General features: G+C 38.1%; 1 protein-coding gene across 6 annotated transcripts in view; it reads right to left on the reverse strand.

The window, feature by feature from the left end:
• Positions 1-15,563, reverse strand: part of LOC143027089 (vascular endothelial growth factor receptor 1-like) — a 269,766-nt gene that overhangs the window by 43,583 nt on the left and 210,620 nt on the right. For all 6 annotated transcript variants that reach the window (XM_076188039.1, XM_076188042.1, XM_076188038.1 and 3 more), the window contains 3 exons: positions 15,257-15,407; positions 13,761-13,988; positions 3,422-3,593 (listed from right to left, as the gene is read on the reverse strand). In XM_076188039.1, coding sequence (XP_076044154.1) covers positions 3,422-3,593; positions 13,761-13,988; positions 15,257-15,407 — 551 coding nt within the window. The remainder of the gene's footprint in view (positions 1-3,421; positions 3,594-13,760; positions 13,989-15,256; positions 15,408-15,563) is intronic.

Here is a 15,563-nt window from a genome sequence, read left to right on the forward strand (position 1 = left end):
GCGATGGGGATATGTCATGTCACCATGGCTGTTCAATGTGTACATGGATGGGGTGGTGCAGGATGTAAAGGTGAGGGTAATGGGCAGGGGATGGGAGATGGTTAAAGAAAATGGTGAAAAGTGGGAGGTGAACCAGTTGTTGTTTGTTGACAACAATGCTTGAGGCAGGGGCAGAGGGGGAATTAATGGAGTTAGTGATAGAGTTTGGGAAGGTATAGACAGGAGAAAGTTGAAGGTAAATATGGGTAAAAGGTGATGAGATGTATTAGGGGAGAGGATGGCAGCAAATTGGAGGTAAGTCTGAAAGGGGAGAGATTGGAGGAAGTGGATAGCTTTAGGTATTTGGTGTTGCATGTGGCAGGAAAGGGAGGAATGGAGGTGGAAGTAAATTGTAGATTGAGAGAAGCAAGTAAATGCACTGGGGGATTAAAAAGGGTAATGAGAAATAGGCAATTGGGAATGGATGCAAGTAGATTATATAAAGAGATGATTGTGCCAACAGCACTATGTGGGGCAGAGACTTGGAATTTAAGAGGCAGAGAGGAAAAGTTTAAATGTGTTTGAGATGAAATGTGAGGTTAATTAATGTTTGCTGGAGAGGTTATTTACTGTTTGCTGGAGAGAGGGTAGAGTGCCGGAGGACTGGAGGAGTGCCTGTATAGTTCCACTTTACAAGGGAAAAGGGGACAAGTGTGAATGTAGTAGTTTCAGAGGGATTAGTTTGTTAAGTGTAGTTGGGAAGGCTTATGGAAGGGTCTTGATTGAAAGGATTAGGAGAGGAACAGAGGGAGTAATTGGTGAGGAACAGTGTGGATTTAGGAAGGGTAGAGGTTGTGTAGATCAGATTTTTGTGTTAAGACAGATATGTGAGAAAGCTATAGGAAAGGGGAAGGATGTTTTTTGGGCTTTTATGGATCTGGAAAAGGCTTACGACAGGGTAGAAGGAAGGCACTGTGAGAAGTTTTGCAGATATACGGGAAAGGAGGAAAGCTTCTAGGAGCTGTCAAGAGTTTTTATGAGAGTAGTAGAGCATGTGTCAGGATTAGAAATGGAGAGAGTGAGTGGTTCGGGGTAAAGGTGGGACTTTGTCAGGGATGCATTATGTTGCCTTTGCTGTTCAACTTGTACATGGATGGGGTGGTGCGAGAGGTAAATACATGGGTGGTGGGTCAGGGATTGGAGTTGGTTAAAGAAAATGGAGAAAAGTGGGAGGTGAGCCAGCTGTTGTTTGCGGACGACACTGCGCAGGATCGGAGAAGGGATTGAGGAAGTTGGTGACAGAGCTTGGGAGAGTGTGTGATAGAAGAAAGCTGAAGATAAATGTGGGTAAAAGTAAGGTGATGAGATGTACAAGGGGTGAAAGTGGCAGCAGACTGGAAGTGAGCATTAAGGGAGAGTGACTAGAGGAAGTGGATAGTTTTAGATACTTGGGTGCAAATGTGGTGGGAGGGGGTGGAGTGGAGGTGGAGGTAGAATGTAGATTGAGAGAAGCAAGTAAATGCCTTGGTGGATTAAAAAGTGTAATGAGGAATAGACACTTGGGAATGAATGCTAAGAGGAGACTGTAGTTGTATGAAGGAGTGATTGTGCCAACAGCACTGTTTGGGGCAGAAACATGGAACATAAGAGAGGAAGAGAAAAGGAGTTTGAATGTGTTTGAGATGAGGTGTCTGAGAAGTATGATGGGGGTTACTAGGCAGAACAGAGTGAGAAATGAGGAGGTGAGGAGGAGAACAGGGGTGGAAAGGGAGTTGGGAGATAGGGTTGATGAAAGAGTATTAGGATGGTTTGGACACATGGAAAGAATGAGTGAAGAAAGACTAGTAAAAGAGGTATGGAAGGCAGATGTGGAGGGAGTGAACATGAGGGGATGTCCTAGGATTAGGTGGATGGAAGGGGTGAAAGGGGCTTTGGGGAAGAGGGGAATGTCTGTTGAGGAAGGACGGGAGAGGACAGAAGACAGGGGTGAATGGAATGGTTATATATGGATGATGTTGTGATGCATGAGGTGGAATGGGTGGGGGGATGGGGGGTGAGGTAGTATGTGTGAGCAAAATTTGATGGAGCCTGAGGGGATTTCTCCCTGTCTTCTCCTTTTATGCATGGGGGGTCGGAGAGGGGGGCCACCGATTTAATGAAGCGACCTTGCTGTGGATGTGCTGTGTCTTGCAACACTGCTTCTGACCCAGGGCAGTGGACAAGGTGCAGGGATGGCCCGTCATCCAGGAGGTACTAAGATAAGAGGGAGGGTGGAGGGGAGTGGAGTGTATTCAGGGATGGAATGGGTGGGAATTATTTTATGCCTTTTTCTTTTTGGCTACCTCCCTTGTAAGGGGGAAAAAGCCTTGGTATATGTATGAGATGAAATGTCTGAGAAGTATGGTAAGGGTTACTAAGTTGGACAGAGTAAGAAATGTGGAGGTGAGGAGGAAAGCTGGGGTGGTAAAGGAGATGGTAGATAGGGCTAATGAAAGAGTACTAGGATGGTTTGGACACATGGAAAGAATGAGTGAAGAAAGATTAGTGAAATAGGTGTGGAAGGCAGATGTGCAAGGAGTGAACTTGAGGGAACGACCAAGGATGAGATGGATGAATGGGGTGAAAGGGGCTTTGAGCATGAGGGGAATGTCTGTTCAGCAAGGAGGGGAGAAAACAGGAGATTGGGGTGAGTGGAAAATGGCTGTGTATAGATAATACTGTAATGCAAGGAAGGGAGGGGGTTTAGGGAGTAGTTATGTATGAATGATATTCTGACACAACCCGAATGGATTTTTCCCTGTCTTCTCTTTTTCTGCATGAGGGGACTGGGGGGTTGGCCATTAAAAGAAGCTGCCTTGCTGTGGATATGCTGTGTCTTGCTGCATTGCTACTGACCCAGGGCAGTGGGCAGGATGCAGGGATGACCTGTCATCCATGAGGAGCTATGATGATAGAGAGGAAAGTGTGGTGGATGGGAATGAAGTGTGGGAATGGGTATATGCCTTTTGACTTGGCTATCTCCCTGGTAAAGGGGGGAAAAGTCCTTGGTATATAGATAGACAGAAGAATAGAAATGAGGTATAGTAGAAACTAAAAGTTATTTGCATTTTTTCCTGAATGCAAACTAGTCTTTTATATATATATATATATATATATATATATATATATATATATATATATATATATATATATATATATATATAAAAGCTGCAAGACTGGTTCTTTGGAGTTCCACTTAAGTCCCTAAAATGCTGACTGCATAAAACCTAATTATGTAAATGACAATATTACTGTGTTATCTGAGTAATGTTAATATAGTTCAGCTTCTATCATTTGCTTGAAGAAAAATGAAGAGGATGGTGATGATGGTAATTTATTACTGGAGTAAAGCCTATCTGGTAAGAACTGAATTAGTCCCCCTTGGGTGACTTGAGATCCTTGCCTGAGAAGTGATCCACTGCGTTGTCGACATCGCACATCGTTGTTACTTATAATAGTCTGATCTATCTTATCTGTAACTGGATTTATCTGGTTAATGAATTCCCTTCGATGGCGCTGCATATAACTCAGAAGGCATCCATATTTACAATACTCTACCACAAGAAGAAGTTCTCCTAGAAAAGAAAGAGAAAATAACAATGCAGTACCAATATACTGTAAATCTTGAACACATGCTCTTCTGATTCTTGTCTGAGCTCACAAATAAGACAAGGTTATATATAAAAAAGTTTAAGTTAGCTTCAGAATTGATGTTTAAGTTATTTTCACATCTTTTGGTACACGGAGATGAAATATTGTGAGATGTAACATTAATCACCAATGAAAACCTATACTTTTTTATATATATATAGTGATGATGGTAGCTACGATAAGTTATGAAAACATGTTTGCAGATGATGCAAAGTTCTTGAGAAGAATAAGAGATAAGGAGGGCTGTAGGTTGTTGTAAAAAGGTTTATGTACATATATACATACACCATAAGACCCCTTCTCATTTGTAAGAGGAGCCAAGAGTGGAAAGATAATTTCAATGCTGGAAAATGAAAGGCTTTGGAAATGGGTGCTAGCTCACAAAGAACAATGTTGAATTATTTAATGGGAAATGAGTCATTTACATAGGCAAAATAGGAGAAAGATTAGGGACACCCTGTCATTTGACAAACATACAAGTAATATTATGGGGAGACTTATGAATTGTTGAAAAAAGTATACAGGTGACTTTCATTACATAGATGAAGAGATGAGAAAAATCACAGACCCTAATCCATCCAGTATTGGAATATACAGTAGTGGTAGTCTTCCTTTGTTCTCTTGTTCTTTATCTTAATTTTCCCATGCCTCATCAGTATAAGACACAATGTGAATGATGATGGATAGTACTTTAGCTGTGCTAATATGTTTGCAGATGATACAAAGATCATGAGAAAGGTAGGTGAGAGATAAGAACTGCAAGGTGTTGCAAAAATATTTAGATTGTACCATATTTACCTGGAATTAAGAGAGAAAAATTAATTTCATTGCCATAATTAATCAATCTATTGCTCTGGTCTCTCTTGCAGAAGACCTGTGGCCTTCAGGTAACTGGCAAAAGCCTCTGGGTGGAACCATAAGTCACTTAGGGAAGATATATTGTGCAAGACAGATAATCAAACTCAAAACTCCAACGACATCCCCCAGTCGTTAGCCCTAAAAAAAAAAAAAAAAAAAAAAAAAAAAAAAAAAAAAAAAAACCACTCCCATACCTGATAAGAATCACACTAGCACTCCTGCACTCAGGACACCATCCAGCCTTAAAACAATACCCACACTGAATAGGTTTGGCCAAAGATTCAAACTGCCCCAACTGTAAGCACCATGCAGTGAGAAAAAAAAAAAAAAAAAAAAAAAAAAAAAAAAAATTAGCAAGCATACATCAAACTAAGAAATGAATATGTAAACAACATACAGAGGGAAGAAAAAAGAAACTACAACAAAGACATAATAGAAAAATGCAAGGACCAACCTAAACTATTCTACAGATATGTAAATGACAAACTAAAAGACAAACATGAAATAGTGAAACAGCGCAAAGGAAATAAAGAATATATAGATGTAGAAATGGCTGAAATTATGATAAAACATTTTAAATCTGTATTCACAACTGAAAGCTCACAAAATTGGGAGGAAGGACAGAGAGAAAGATCCCCCACAATGAAAGAAATAAGGGAACAAATAAAAAAAACCTTGATGTCAGAAAGTCACATGGGGTGGAATTGCAAATTGGATATTGAAAGAATATATAGATGAACTAACAGACAAAATACACAGGTTGTATAGACCTTGTCCCACAGTATTTGGTGGTAGAGGATTTTTTAATTTAGTTTCTACAAAGGATTACAAATGATTACAAAGGCGGAGCATGCCGACAGGAGACCTTTTGGTCTATATCTATGTCGGATGCGAAAAAAATATATATATTAAATAAAAACTATAATAATGTAAATAACAAATAAAATACATAAATAAATGCATAGGTATAGTTAAATAATAAACATACAGGCAAATAGTAAATAATAATAAATTGACATATTAATAATAAATGAAAATCAGACAGACAAATGATAACAAAACAAAAACAAATAATATAAAATAAATTAAAATCATTACAGCATCTTGCTTAGCTGTTTATCTAAATGATTCTTAAAGCTTCGAACTGAAATACATTGCACTACCTGTGCAGGAAGTTTATTCCATTCATTAACTACACAGTTGGCAAAGTTGTTTCTACCTACTTCCAAATTGATTCTATTTCAGGATAGTTTGAGACCATTGTTTCTTGTCTGATTCTCATTCAATGTGAAAATTTTGTCACTTTTGATGTCAATTCCCTTTAGAATCTTAAAGACCTGTATCAAGTCACCTCTGAGTCTACGCTTTTTTAGGGAAAACAGATTCATATGTTTTAGTCGATTTTCATATGATTTATTTTTGATATTTGGAATCAGTTTTGTGGCTCACCGTTGTACTTTTTCCAGTCTGTCAATGTCTTTAATGAGATTCGGTGACCATTAGGAAACAGCATATTCCAAATGTGGACGAACTAACGATTTATATAGCTTGTTAATGAGTGATGGACTTTTGAAATCAAAAGATCGGGCAATCAGTCCTAAAATCTTATTTGCTTTCTCAGAGGCTGAAATACACTGCTTGGATGATTTGAGGACGTTACTGATAATTATGCTGAGATCTTTTTCACTATCTACTTTTGTTAACGAATTTCCAAATAACTTGTAATCGTACTTACTGTTATTTTTACCTATGTGCATTACCTTGCATTTACTTGTGTTAAATTTCATTAGCCACTTTTCAGACCATTGCTGTAATTGATCTAAATCTTCTTGAATATCTAATTGGTTTGAGTGATCATTTGCCACTCCGCACAGTTTTGTATCATCAGCAAATTTGGAAACAGTAGATTTTAGTCCATGGTCTATATCATTTATATATACTATGAATAGAAGTGGTCCAAGAACGGAACCCTGAGGAACTCCACTTGTAACATTTTTCCATCTAGAAGTTTTCCATTTAAAACAACTCTCTGTTTTCGACCATTCAACCAATTACTAGTCCAACTTAATAGGCTACCACTTATTCCGTGTAAAGCTAATTTAGTAAGTAGTCTTTCATGTGGGACAGTATCAAAAGCTTTTGCAAAGTCTAGATATATTAAATCTATATTGTTTCTTTTGTCATAATTCGAGATAACTGTGTTGTAGAATTCAAGTCAGTAATGCAAGAACGTTTCTGTCTGAAACCATGTTGGCTATCATTTATCAAACGGTTACTTTCTAAATGATGTTTGATAGCATCTCTGATGATGGTTTCCATTATTTTTCCTACGATTGAAGTCAAACTTATAGGCCTATAGTTATTTGGCTTCTTTTTGTCACCTTTTTTGAATATGGGAGTAACGTTAGCTAGCTTCCATTCTCTTGGGACATCTCCGGATATGATGGATTTCTTGAAAATAATTTCTAATGGAACAACAATCTCATTTTTAATTTCCTTTAAGATTCTTGGATGCCAACCATCAGGCCCTGGTGTTTTATTAACTTTGAGTTTATCTATACACCTTTTAAGTTTTTCTTTTGTTATATTTACCATAGTAAGTTTACCCTAGACTTTTCACAGGTTTCAGTTTGGTATTCACTTTGAGGTGTTTCGTTTACGAATACCGAGCAAAAATAATTGTTTAAGATATTACACAATTCCCATTATGTCTGGTTTTTCTAATGTCAGATAGTCATTCAATTCATTCAGTCCTGATATCATTCTGTCTATGTTGGTATAAGCTATCTTTAGCTTTTTCCTTTCACATCCTTTTCTGTCTACTTTGTATCCTTCTTCTTGATATACCATTTTCTCAGCCTCAGGTTCGCCACTCTCCCTAAAAAAACAATTCTTTTCAGTCTCAGTTTTCCTTTCATTTTTTTTTATTTGCTTCATTTCTAAGTTTCTATTCTTTCTCTTTTTCTTCATCGCTCATTTCTTTTTTTTTATCCATACCTTTTTGTAATGTTCACTATTTGCTAGTTTTGTTCTAGATAGTACTTCCTCTGTTATCATCTGAGACCCAAGTTTTACTTTTAGTGGCCTATATTTTTTTTTCTTTTGAGTATTTTCCTATTCTATACATTTCCTCAGTTTCTTTATTTATATTCTGCCTTTCCTCTTGAATCTCTTTCAGAATTTCTTTAGTGATCTCTTTCTCCTCTTTTTCTCTCTGATATCTAGGAACATCATGTTTCTCTTTAATGCCAAAGATTACAATGCATCTTTTTTATCCACCATGTCCCTAACCAAATTTCCTTTCTCCTTAATTACTTTAGTTACTGTTTCCTTAGCATTTTCCTTGACTTGTTGCTCCACTATTTCTTTAAAAGATAATTTTTTATTTTCCTGTTCTACTTTCCACTGTTTCTTTATTTCTTGGAAATAATTTTCTTTGATCTTCTCTTCCACTTTCTCAGTCACTGCCTGTATTTGGTCCTTTGTTTCTCTTTTTAATGCCTCTTTTTTATTTATATCTTCATTTTTCAATCTTTCCTTTTCTCCCTTGATCCTATCTAGCTCCTTTTTCAAATCATCTATCTCCCTGACATTAGTCTCTTCATTTGCCCTCTTTAATAGGACTACTTCTTTATACATCACCTTATACTCACTTTTTAGTTCAATTATTTCATCTAATAAGTTGTTTATCTCTCTATTTCTCATTATATTTTTAAACCTGGGCTCTCTGTCTATTTCTATCTCTCTATTCATAATTCCACCATCTCTGTCAAAACCAAAAAATAATTTTTTTCTTCAAACTTTTGGTATGTCTTTGGGGTTTCGTTCAGGCATATCCTTTTGGGGATCACCCCCAGTGGTGATTCCACCCTACTTACATCCAGGCATCTCTTTGCTGGTTCTTTATTCCTTAAATCACAAAGACAGTTACATTTTGGTCATATAATTCATTCTCCCTTCCCACTTTTTAGTAAATACAACTAGAGCCAGTTTCAAATTCTTCTGCCAACGAATCACTGCTTAGCACTTTCAGAGCTTCTTTTTGTACATCCTACTTCAACTGCTGCTGGTGTGTGTGTAGAAGAAATTGGTGTGCTGGGGAAGTTTTATCAAATTGTGGGGGTTGAACGATGATTGCTGCTGCTACTGGAAGTGATGATGTTCATGTGGGCATCAATGCTGCTGCTGCTGTTGTTTGCATCACAAGTGGCATAAGCAAATGGATGGGTGGTGCCATGGCGTCGTTCTGCAACATGGTTTCTGTGGATAGGCTGCTCATTGGTCTGGGTAAAGGATGAGGCTGAATGATGTGTAAAGGGTGAGCTTTTTTATTCGTTGTCAATACAGTATCTATTAGGTACATCACACAAAGTATTGAAGGCATCACTGGACTACCACAGTTCCAAAACACAACAATCACTTTGAATTAATTATCTACTCATTACTCTTATCCATGCAAAATGGTTACTCCAGGGTCACCAGTTATGATGTGTATTTACCTAGTTATATTTTATGGGAAGGGGAGGTACGCTTGTGGTGTCCTGCTTTTGTATTTTGCAGTGTCTAGTTTGCTCTTAAATTCATGAATGGTTTTTGCACACTACTGTTTCATCCAGTTTGTTCCAAGTATTTACCTAGTTGTATTTTGCAGGAGGAGAGCTATGTTCGTAGTGACCCATAGTTGTATCTTTCTGCATCCAGTTCTTTCTTAAAATCATGTATAGTTTTAGCACTCACTGTTTCCTCTTTCAATTTGTTCCATGTATCTATTACTCTGTGTGGAAAGCTGTTTTTTTTTCAGATCTCTTCTGTAACTGTCTTTCTTAACCAATTCAACTCATGCCAGCCGCTTGTTGTGTAGATACGAAAAACCGGATATGGTAATGTACTTTATAAAATACCTATACATATGTGTAGTCATGAGAGACACTGAAATGCTTTCATATTCTTCATGCTAGCCCTTGCTATAAACAATTAGATACTAGATTTTTTTTTTTCTTCTTAGATTTCAAAGTACAGTCGAACCTCTAAAGCCCGGACCCTTGTATGACCGATCGAAATGAACAAAGGGCAGACTTTTCAAGCAAAGTTCCCTATTTGTCTGGTAGGTGGCAGCGACGGCTGTACATGTGTACTCAAACCTGGCCCCGTCAAGCCGTCACCAGGGCTGCCATTTCGTAAACTTTTGTACCAAAATGTAGTAAAATAGCGGCATGTGGCAACTGCACAAGGACATGAAATTTTTTCTACATATTTTGTTTAAAAATCATAGAACTAGTTATCAAATAATAAATGGTACATCAAAACATGACTTTTATTGGTAATTGTGTTACTTATAAAATATTATACCCCAAAAGATACGTTTTTACGGTGTAGAAAAATATTCTATGCTAAAGTTTCAGCTTTCTTTTAGCACCAGGGCTGCCGTTTCGTAGGATTTTGTACCAAAACGTAGTAGAATAGCGGCATGTGGCAACTGCACAAGGACATGAGGAAATTTTTTCTACATATCAGCAGGCTGTTCAAAACATTCAAAAACTCAAACTTTTGTTTAAAAATCATAGAACTAGTTATCAAATAATAAATGGTACATCAAAATATGACTTTTATTGGTAATTGTGTTACTTATAAAATATTATACCCCAAAAGATACGTTTTCACGGTGTAGAAAATAATTCTACGCTAAAGTTTCAGCTTTCTTTTAGCGATAATAATATATAAAAAATAATTTTTATATCTTACTGAATATGTTAGGGCATGGGGGCCTTATATACATTCAAGAATAAAAAAACTAGAACCAACATTTTTTCAAAGTTTGACAAGTTTGCTGCGAGTCTGCACATGCCCGAGAAAAATGTATGCCCCGGTATGGCAACACTCCCATTCTACACGGCAGTGTAGAAAACGCAGCAACCCTGGCTGCCACCACTGTCCCGCGTGCATACCTTCGATATTTACAGTGTACGTAATAAAAAATACAGTACAGTACACTGTATGTACAGTACATTTACATGCCTGTATTACAGTTATTACAGAATTATTAGTATTATAGTATTATTATTACAAAATTTGTTATTATTACAGTGTTAGAGTATTATTCTTATGTGTTTCTATGCCATATACATTACCTATACGTATACCGCTACGAAAATCTACGGGTGTTAGGGAGACATTTTAGATGACCGGAGTTTTGGCATGACTGGACCGCCCTTCCCCCCAATTAGTCCGGGCTTTCGAGGTTCGACTGTATGTCCTTTTTTTCATCATGTCATCTGAGGTTAAAGGGTTAAGTTTCTTCTTGTGTCCTCTTGTATTTTTTCTGTCCTATTTTAGTAGGTAATCCTTATCAAGGATTTCCATCCTTTCATAATTCTGTAAATGGTTATCAAATCACCTCTTTCTCTTCTTTGTTCTAGAGTTGATAAGTTTAGTTTGTCCAATCTCTGTTTGTATGTCAACTTGCAAAGTGTTGGTGCCATCTTTGTCATTGCTCTTTGAATTCTTTCTAGTTTCTTTACTTCATTTTATCTTTTTTTGCACTAGGTGTCCATAGATATGCTGCATATTCCAATTTTGGTCTTACCAGTGAAACTAGTATCTTCTTTTCCATTTCCTCATCCATGTAGTCAAAGGCCTCTTTCATTGATCTTATTAAGTTATAAGTTTCTCCAACTATTTTGTTAACATGTTTGTCTGGTGTCATGATGTTTGAGATAATTACTCCTAAGTCCCTTTCTGAGTTTACTTTTTTAACTTCCTTTGTACCAATTTTATGTTGACCCGATATTCTATTTTTGCATTTTCCAAATTCCATTATGCTATATTTCTTAATGTTGAAATTCACTTTGTTCTTTTTACTCCATTTCCAGACTTTGTCCAGGTCTTCTTGAAAAGATATGCAATCTTCTTCTGTACTTACTCTCTTCAATAGTTTTGGATCATCTACAAAGAAATTCATATAACATTCCATGCCTTCATCCATGTCATTTATGTAAACAGCAAACATTATCAGAGCCAATACAGAGCCTTGGGGGATTCTGCTTATCATATCTACCCAATTTGAGTTCTGGAGAGAACTGCTGCTTGGAGATATGCCCGGGAGAGAACTGGTCGTCTCGGCAAGATGGTGTCCTTTTAAAGGAGGCTGGTGGGTCAGCGATGGTCCCTGGGGAGCTTTCCCTAGTTTATGATTGGCTGCTGGCTGGCTGGCCGAGACATCTTGCTAACTACGCTTGCCAACTATAGCGAGTATAAAGGCCTAGCTCAAGTTGTGTGATGGCCAGTCTGGTTTTGACCAGTGGCGTGTCACCACAAGCCCAGCATGGACCCCTAACTTCACTAAGATACACCACAACACCCTAAAGACCATACAAAACAAAGTCCTAAAGACAATTACAGGTTGCACAAATACAACACCTACAGACCATCTACACCATGAAACAAAAGTCCTCAAAGTCAAGGATCATCTTAACATGAGAAGCACACAAGCACTTGCTCCAGCCTTCACAAAGCCCACCCACTACACTACATGACAGAACACCCACACAAGCTAAAAAACATCAAAACAACACCCAAATACCTATATCACACACAAATACTCTCTTCTCTTCCTCTCCAACCACCAGACACCAGCCTCCAGATGCATATCCATAATCATATCACTCCCTCCTCCATCAACAAACTGAAAGACAACTCATTGCTGCATGCCAGATCCTCTGATATCCATCCCTCTGAATCATCTCTTCCCTAAGAGGACAGAGTCCACCTGGCTAGGCTGCAATGCTGCCACCATCCAGCCCTTCAAAGTTACCAGAAGAGACTGGATGACCACACGACAGATGACTGTCTAGGATGTAGCACTTCACCCCATACTATACAACACATTATGGAAGACTGCATAACACACAATCATGTATGCCAACAACACAATATACACTCTATAAGGGATCTGTGGGAAAACCCTGTTCCAGATGTGGCATTCCTCAGGGAGATGGGACTGCTCAGCCACAAAGTCTAGGGAACAACAACAATGCCCCACACAAATAATACCTTGACAACAACACAAATTTTCTGTGAGAGAGACTAGGGGCAACAGATTGATTGACGGACTTCATTTATCAAGTAAAACCACTCCTCGTTTAACGACGACAATTGGGACCAGCGCGCCGTCGTTGACCGAATTGGTCGTTAAGCGAAAGTGTATACATATACGTACATGTACTGTATGTACAATGTCCAGCAATACATGTATCTTTATTTTCGTGTATTTTCCCTCTTTTATACAGTACATTAAAGCTTTATTTACTGTTTATTTGCGGTGGTTAGGTTCCCGAAATTACCGTATATGACCAAATCCGTGTATGCTGACATTCCATATTGAATACCGGGGTATTTTTTTTTAGTTTCGACCATGGGCGCAATATAGCAATAGAAAATTAATTATTAATTTTGTAAATTAAAATGTATCAACGTAATATGCAATTTTGTGGGCGGAAATGAAAGTAAAAAATACCATGCTACAAGAAAATATGCTAATGAACGAAGTCGGTAGCATAGGATTGGGACGCCATCTTGTCGTCTGCCAACGTCTCTCACAACGACGACAACGAGGACGAGCCGGATGACATTTAATTTGCAGGTAATGATTTATCAAACACAGGTCAGGCTAGTTTAGTTTAGGTTAGACGAATTTATCATCCTTTTATTTCTTCGACATCGGCATCTATCATAACAAACATGGTGTACCATTCGTCCGACATTACTTTGTTACTTACAAAATTTGTTTTAGCACCTTTTTTTTATTTCCGCTCACAAAATTACATATTACTTTGATACATTATAATTTACAAAATTAATAATTAATTTTCTATTGCTATATCGCGCCCATGGTCGAAACTAAAAATTTACCACTACCGGTATATACTGTACCCCAGGTAGTTTTTGCAGCTTGCAGGATGGCAATGTAGACCTAAGCTTCAGAAAACTTTACCTCACAGCTAATATCCATTGTACAAGTTCAATTATAACATCATACAAATTTGCCTCGGCCAACTTAACTATCGTACATGACGTCGTAACTTCGGGAGATTTATGTTAAATGAATATTGGTCTGTCATAAAGCCCGTCGTAACTCCGCGTCGTCGCTAACCGAGTAGGTCATTAAACGAGGAGTGCCTGTATAACCTGAAATGTTCCTCTACCTAATCTAAGATACAGCATAATTTACAATTTACCTTTTACTGCCATGTTCTTTGAGCAGGCCCCTAATAAGTTAACAATGTTAATGTGTCTGCCAATGTGAATCATAATCTTCAGCTCTGAGCGCAGTGCTTTCAGCTGTTCTTTGTCCCCACGGCACTTCATCATCTTGACAGCCACTGTAGTCTTGGACTGGCCTGGGATGAGGTTAGCTACAGATGCTTTGTACACTTTACCAAAGGCTCCACTACCCAACATTCGTTCTGCAAACATCAAAGAGAGCACAATAAAGATTGTTAGTACATTCAACTTATTCCAGTACAAATATATATTTATGATTAAGATGAGACTTCCAGCTGCTTTTATTTTCTAATTCTATTTATGGATTCGTTTGAGATATGAAAAGTAAAAGGTAAAAGGGGTGAAAGGGGTGTTGAGAAAGAGTGGGATGTTTGTTGAGAAAGGATGGGAGAAGACAAGATAGGGGTGTGTGGAGAATGATTGTAGATGAATGATGCTGTGATGCATGGAAGGGAGTGAATGAGGGATGAGGGGGTTAGAGTGTGGTTATGTGTGAATGATATTTTGATGCAGCATGAAGGGACTTCTCCCCATCTTCTCTTTTTCTGCATGAGGGGACAGAGAGAGGGGGAGGGTCACCAATTAAATGAAGCAGCTTTGTTGTGGAGATGCTGTGTCTTGCTGCATTGATTGTGACCCAAAGCAGTGAGCAAGATGCAGGGGAGCCAAAAGAGGGAGAGAGGGAGGTGTGTTGAATGGGAGTGGAGTGGATGGGAATGAAATGGGTGGGAACAGAATTATGCCTTTTGACTTTGGCTACTTCCCTGGATTTCAAACATAATTCTTCCCATATGGATTCATGTGTTTTATACTGTAAATATCTTGAGACTCTAATCATATCTCTATGGATCAGAGTCATGGAAAATTTTGAAAAGAATAAATTGATATTTTGGAAGGAAGTAAAGAAGTGATGGGGGATGAGTCAGATAGAAAGGAAAAGGGGGTGTGACAGATGAAGAAAAATAATAACAATAATAATAATGAAAATGATAATAACAGTAACAATAATAACAATAATAATCATCATCATCATCTGATGGGAAACCCAAAGTCCCATAATGGCTAGTAGTCCCTACACCTTCCAACAGATCTCTGAGAAGAAATGCTGGACTGCTGTCTGTGTTGTATTACTTTAAGAAGGGGGCCTTGGGTAAAAAGGGAATGTCTGTTGAGTAGGAGGAGAGGGGAGAAGGTTGGTGTGAATGGACAGCGATTGTAAATAGTTGATAAACTGAAGCAGCCCACAGGGATTTCTCCTTGTCTTCTCTATCCATTCATGAGGAGATGATAAGGAAGGTTAACTAATGTATGTAAATGAAGTGGTGGGAGTAAACCAGCTTCAGCTGTCAGGCCAGATGTGGATGTGTTTCGTCTTGCTACATTGCTGAACCTCCTATAAAAGTCAGCAATGACTATATAGTTTCATCTGTAGCTATGGACATCTACCTACCAAATACAATTTGTTCCTTTGCCAATTCCCATTTGGGGCTATAAGGTAGCAGCTCAGCTTGCTCCCCCAGCCCCAATTCTGGATTAAGATTCATGGGATCGCCTTCTTCAAATGCACGCTGGTCAGCAAGTTTGATAAGATGTCTTTCACGCTGTAAAATATATGCATAAAACACAACTGTTTATATGAATAAATAAAAAATAGTTTGCTGGAAGTGATAGTTATAAGCATGATTTGTATTTTATAAACCTTGCTTTGGCTAGCTGCCTCCCTTATAAGAGGGAGAAAACCTTTGGTAAATAGGGTA

Source organism: Oratosquilla oratoria, chromosome 7, assembly GCF_046742065.1.
Source record: "Oratosquilla oratoria isolate Oo_2021 chromosome 7, ASM4674206v1, whole genome shotgun sequence".
Lineage (NCBI taxonomy): Eukaryota > Metazoa > Arthropoda > Malacostraca > Stomatopoda > Squillidae > Oratosquilla > Oratosquilla oratoria.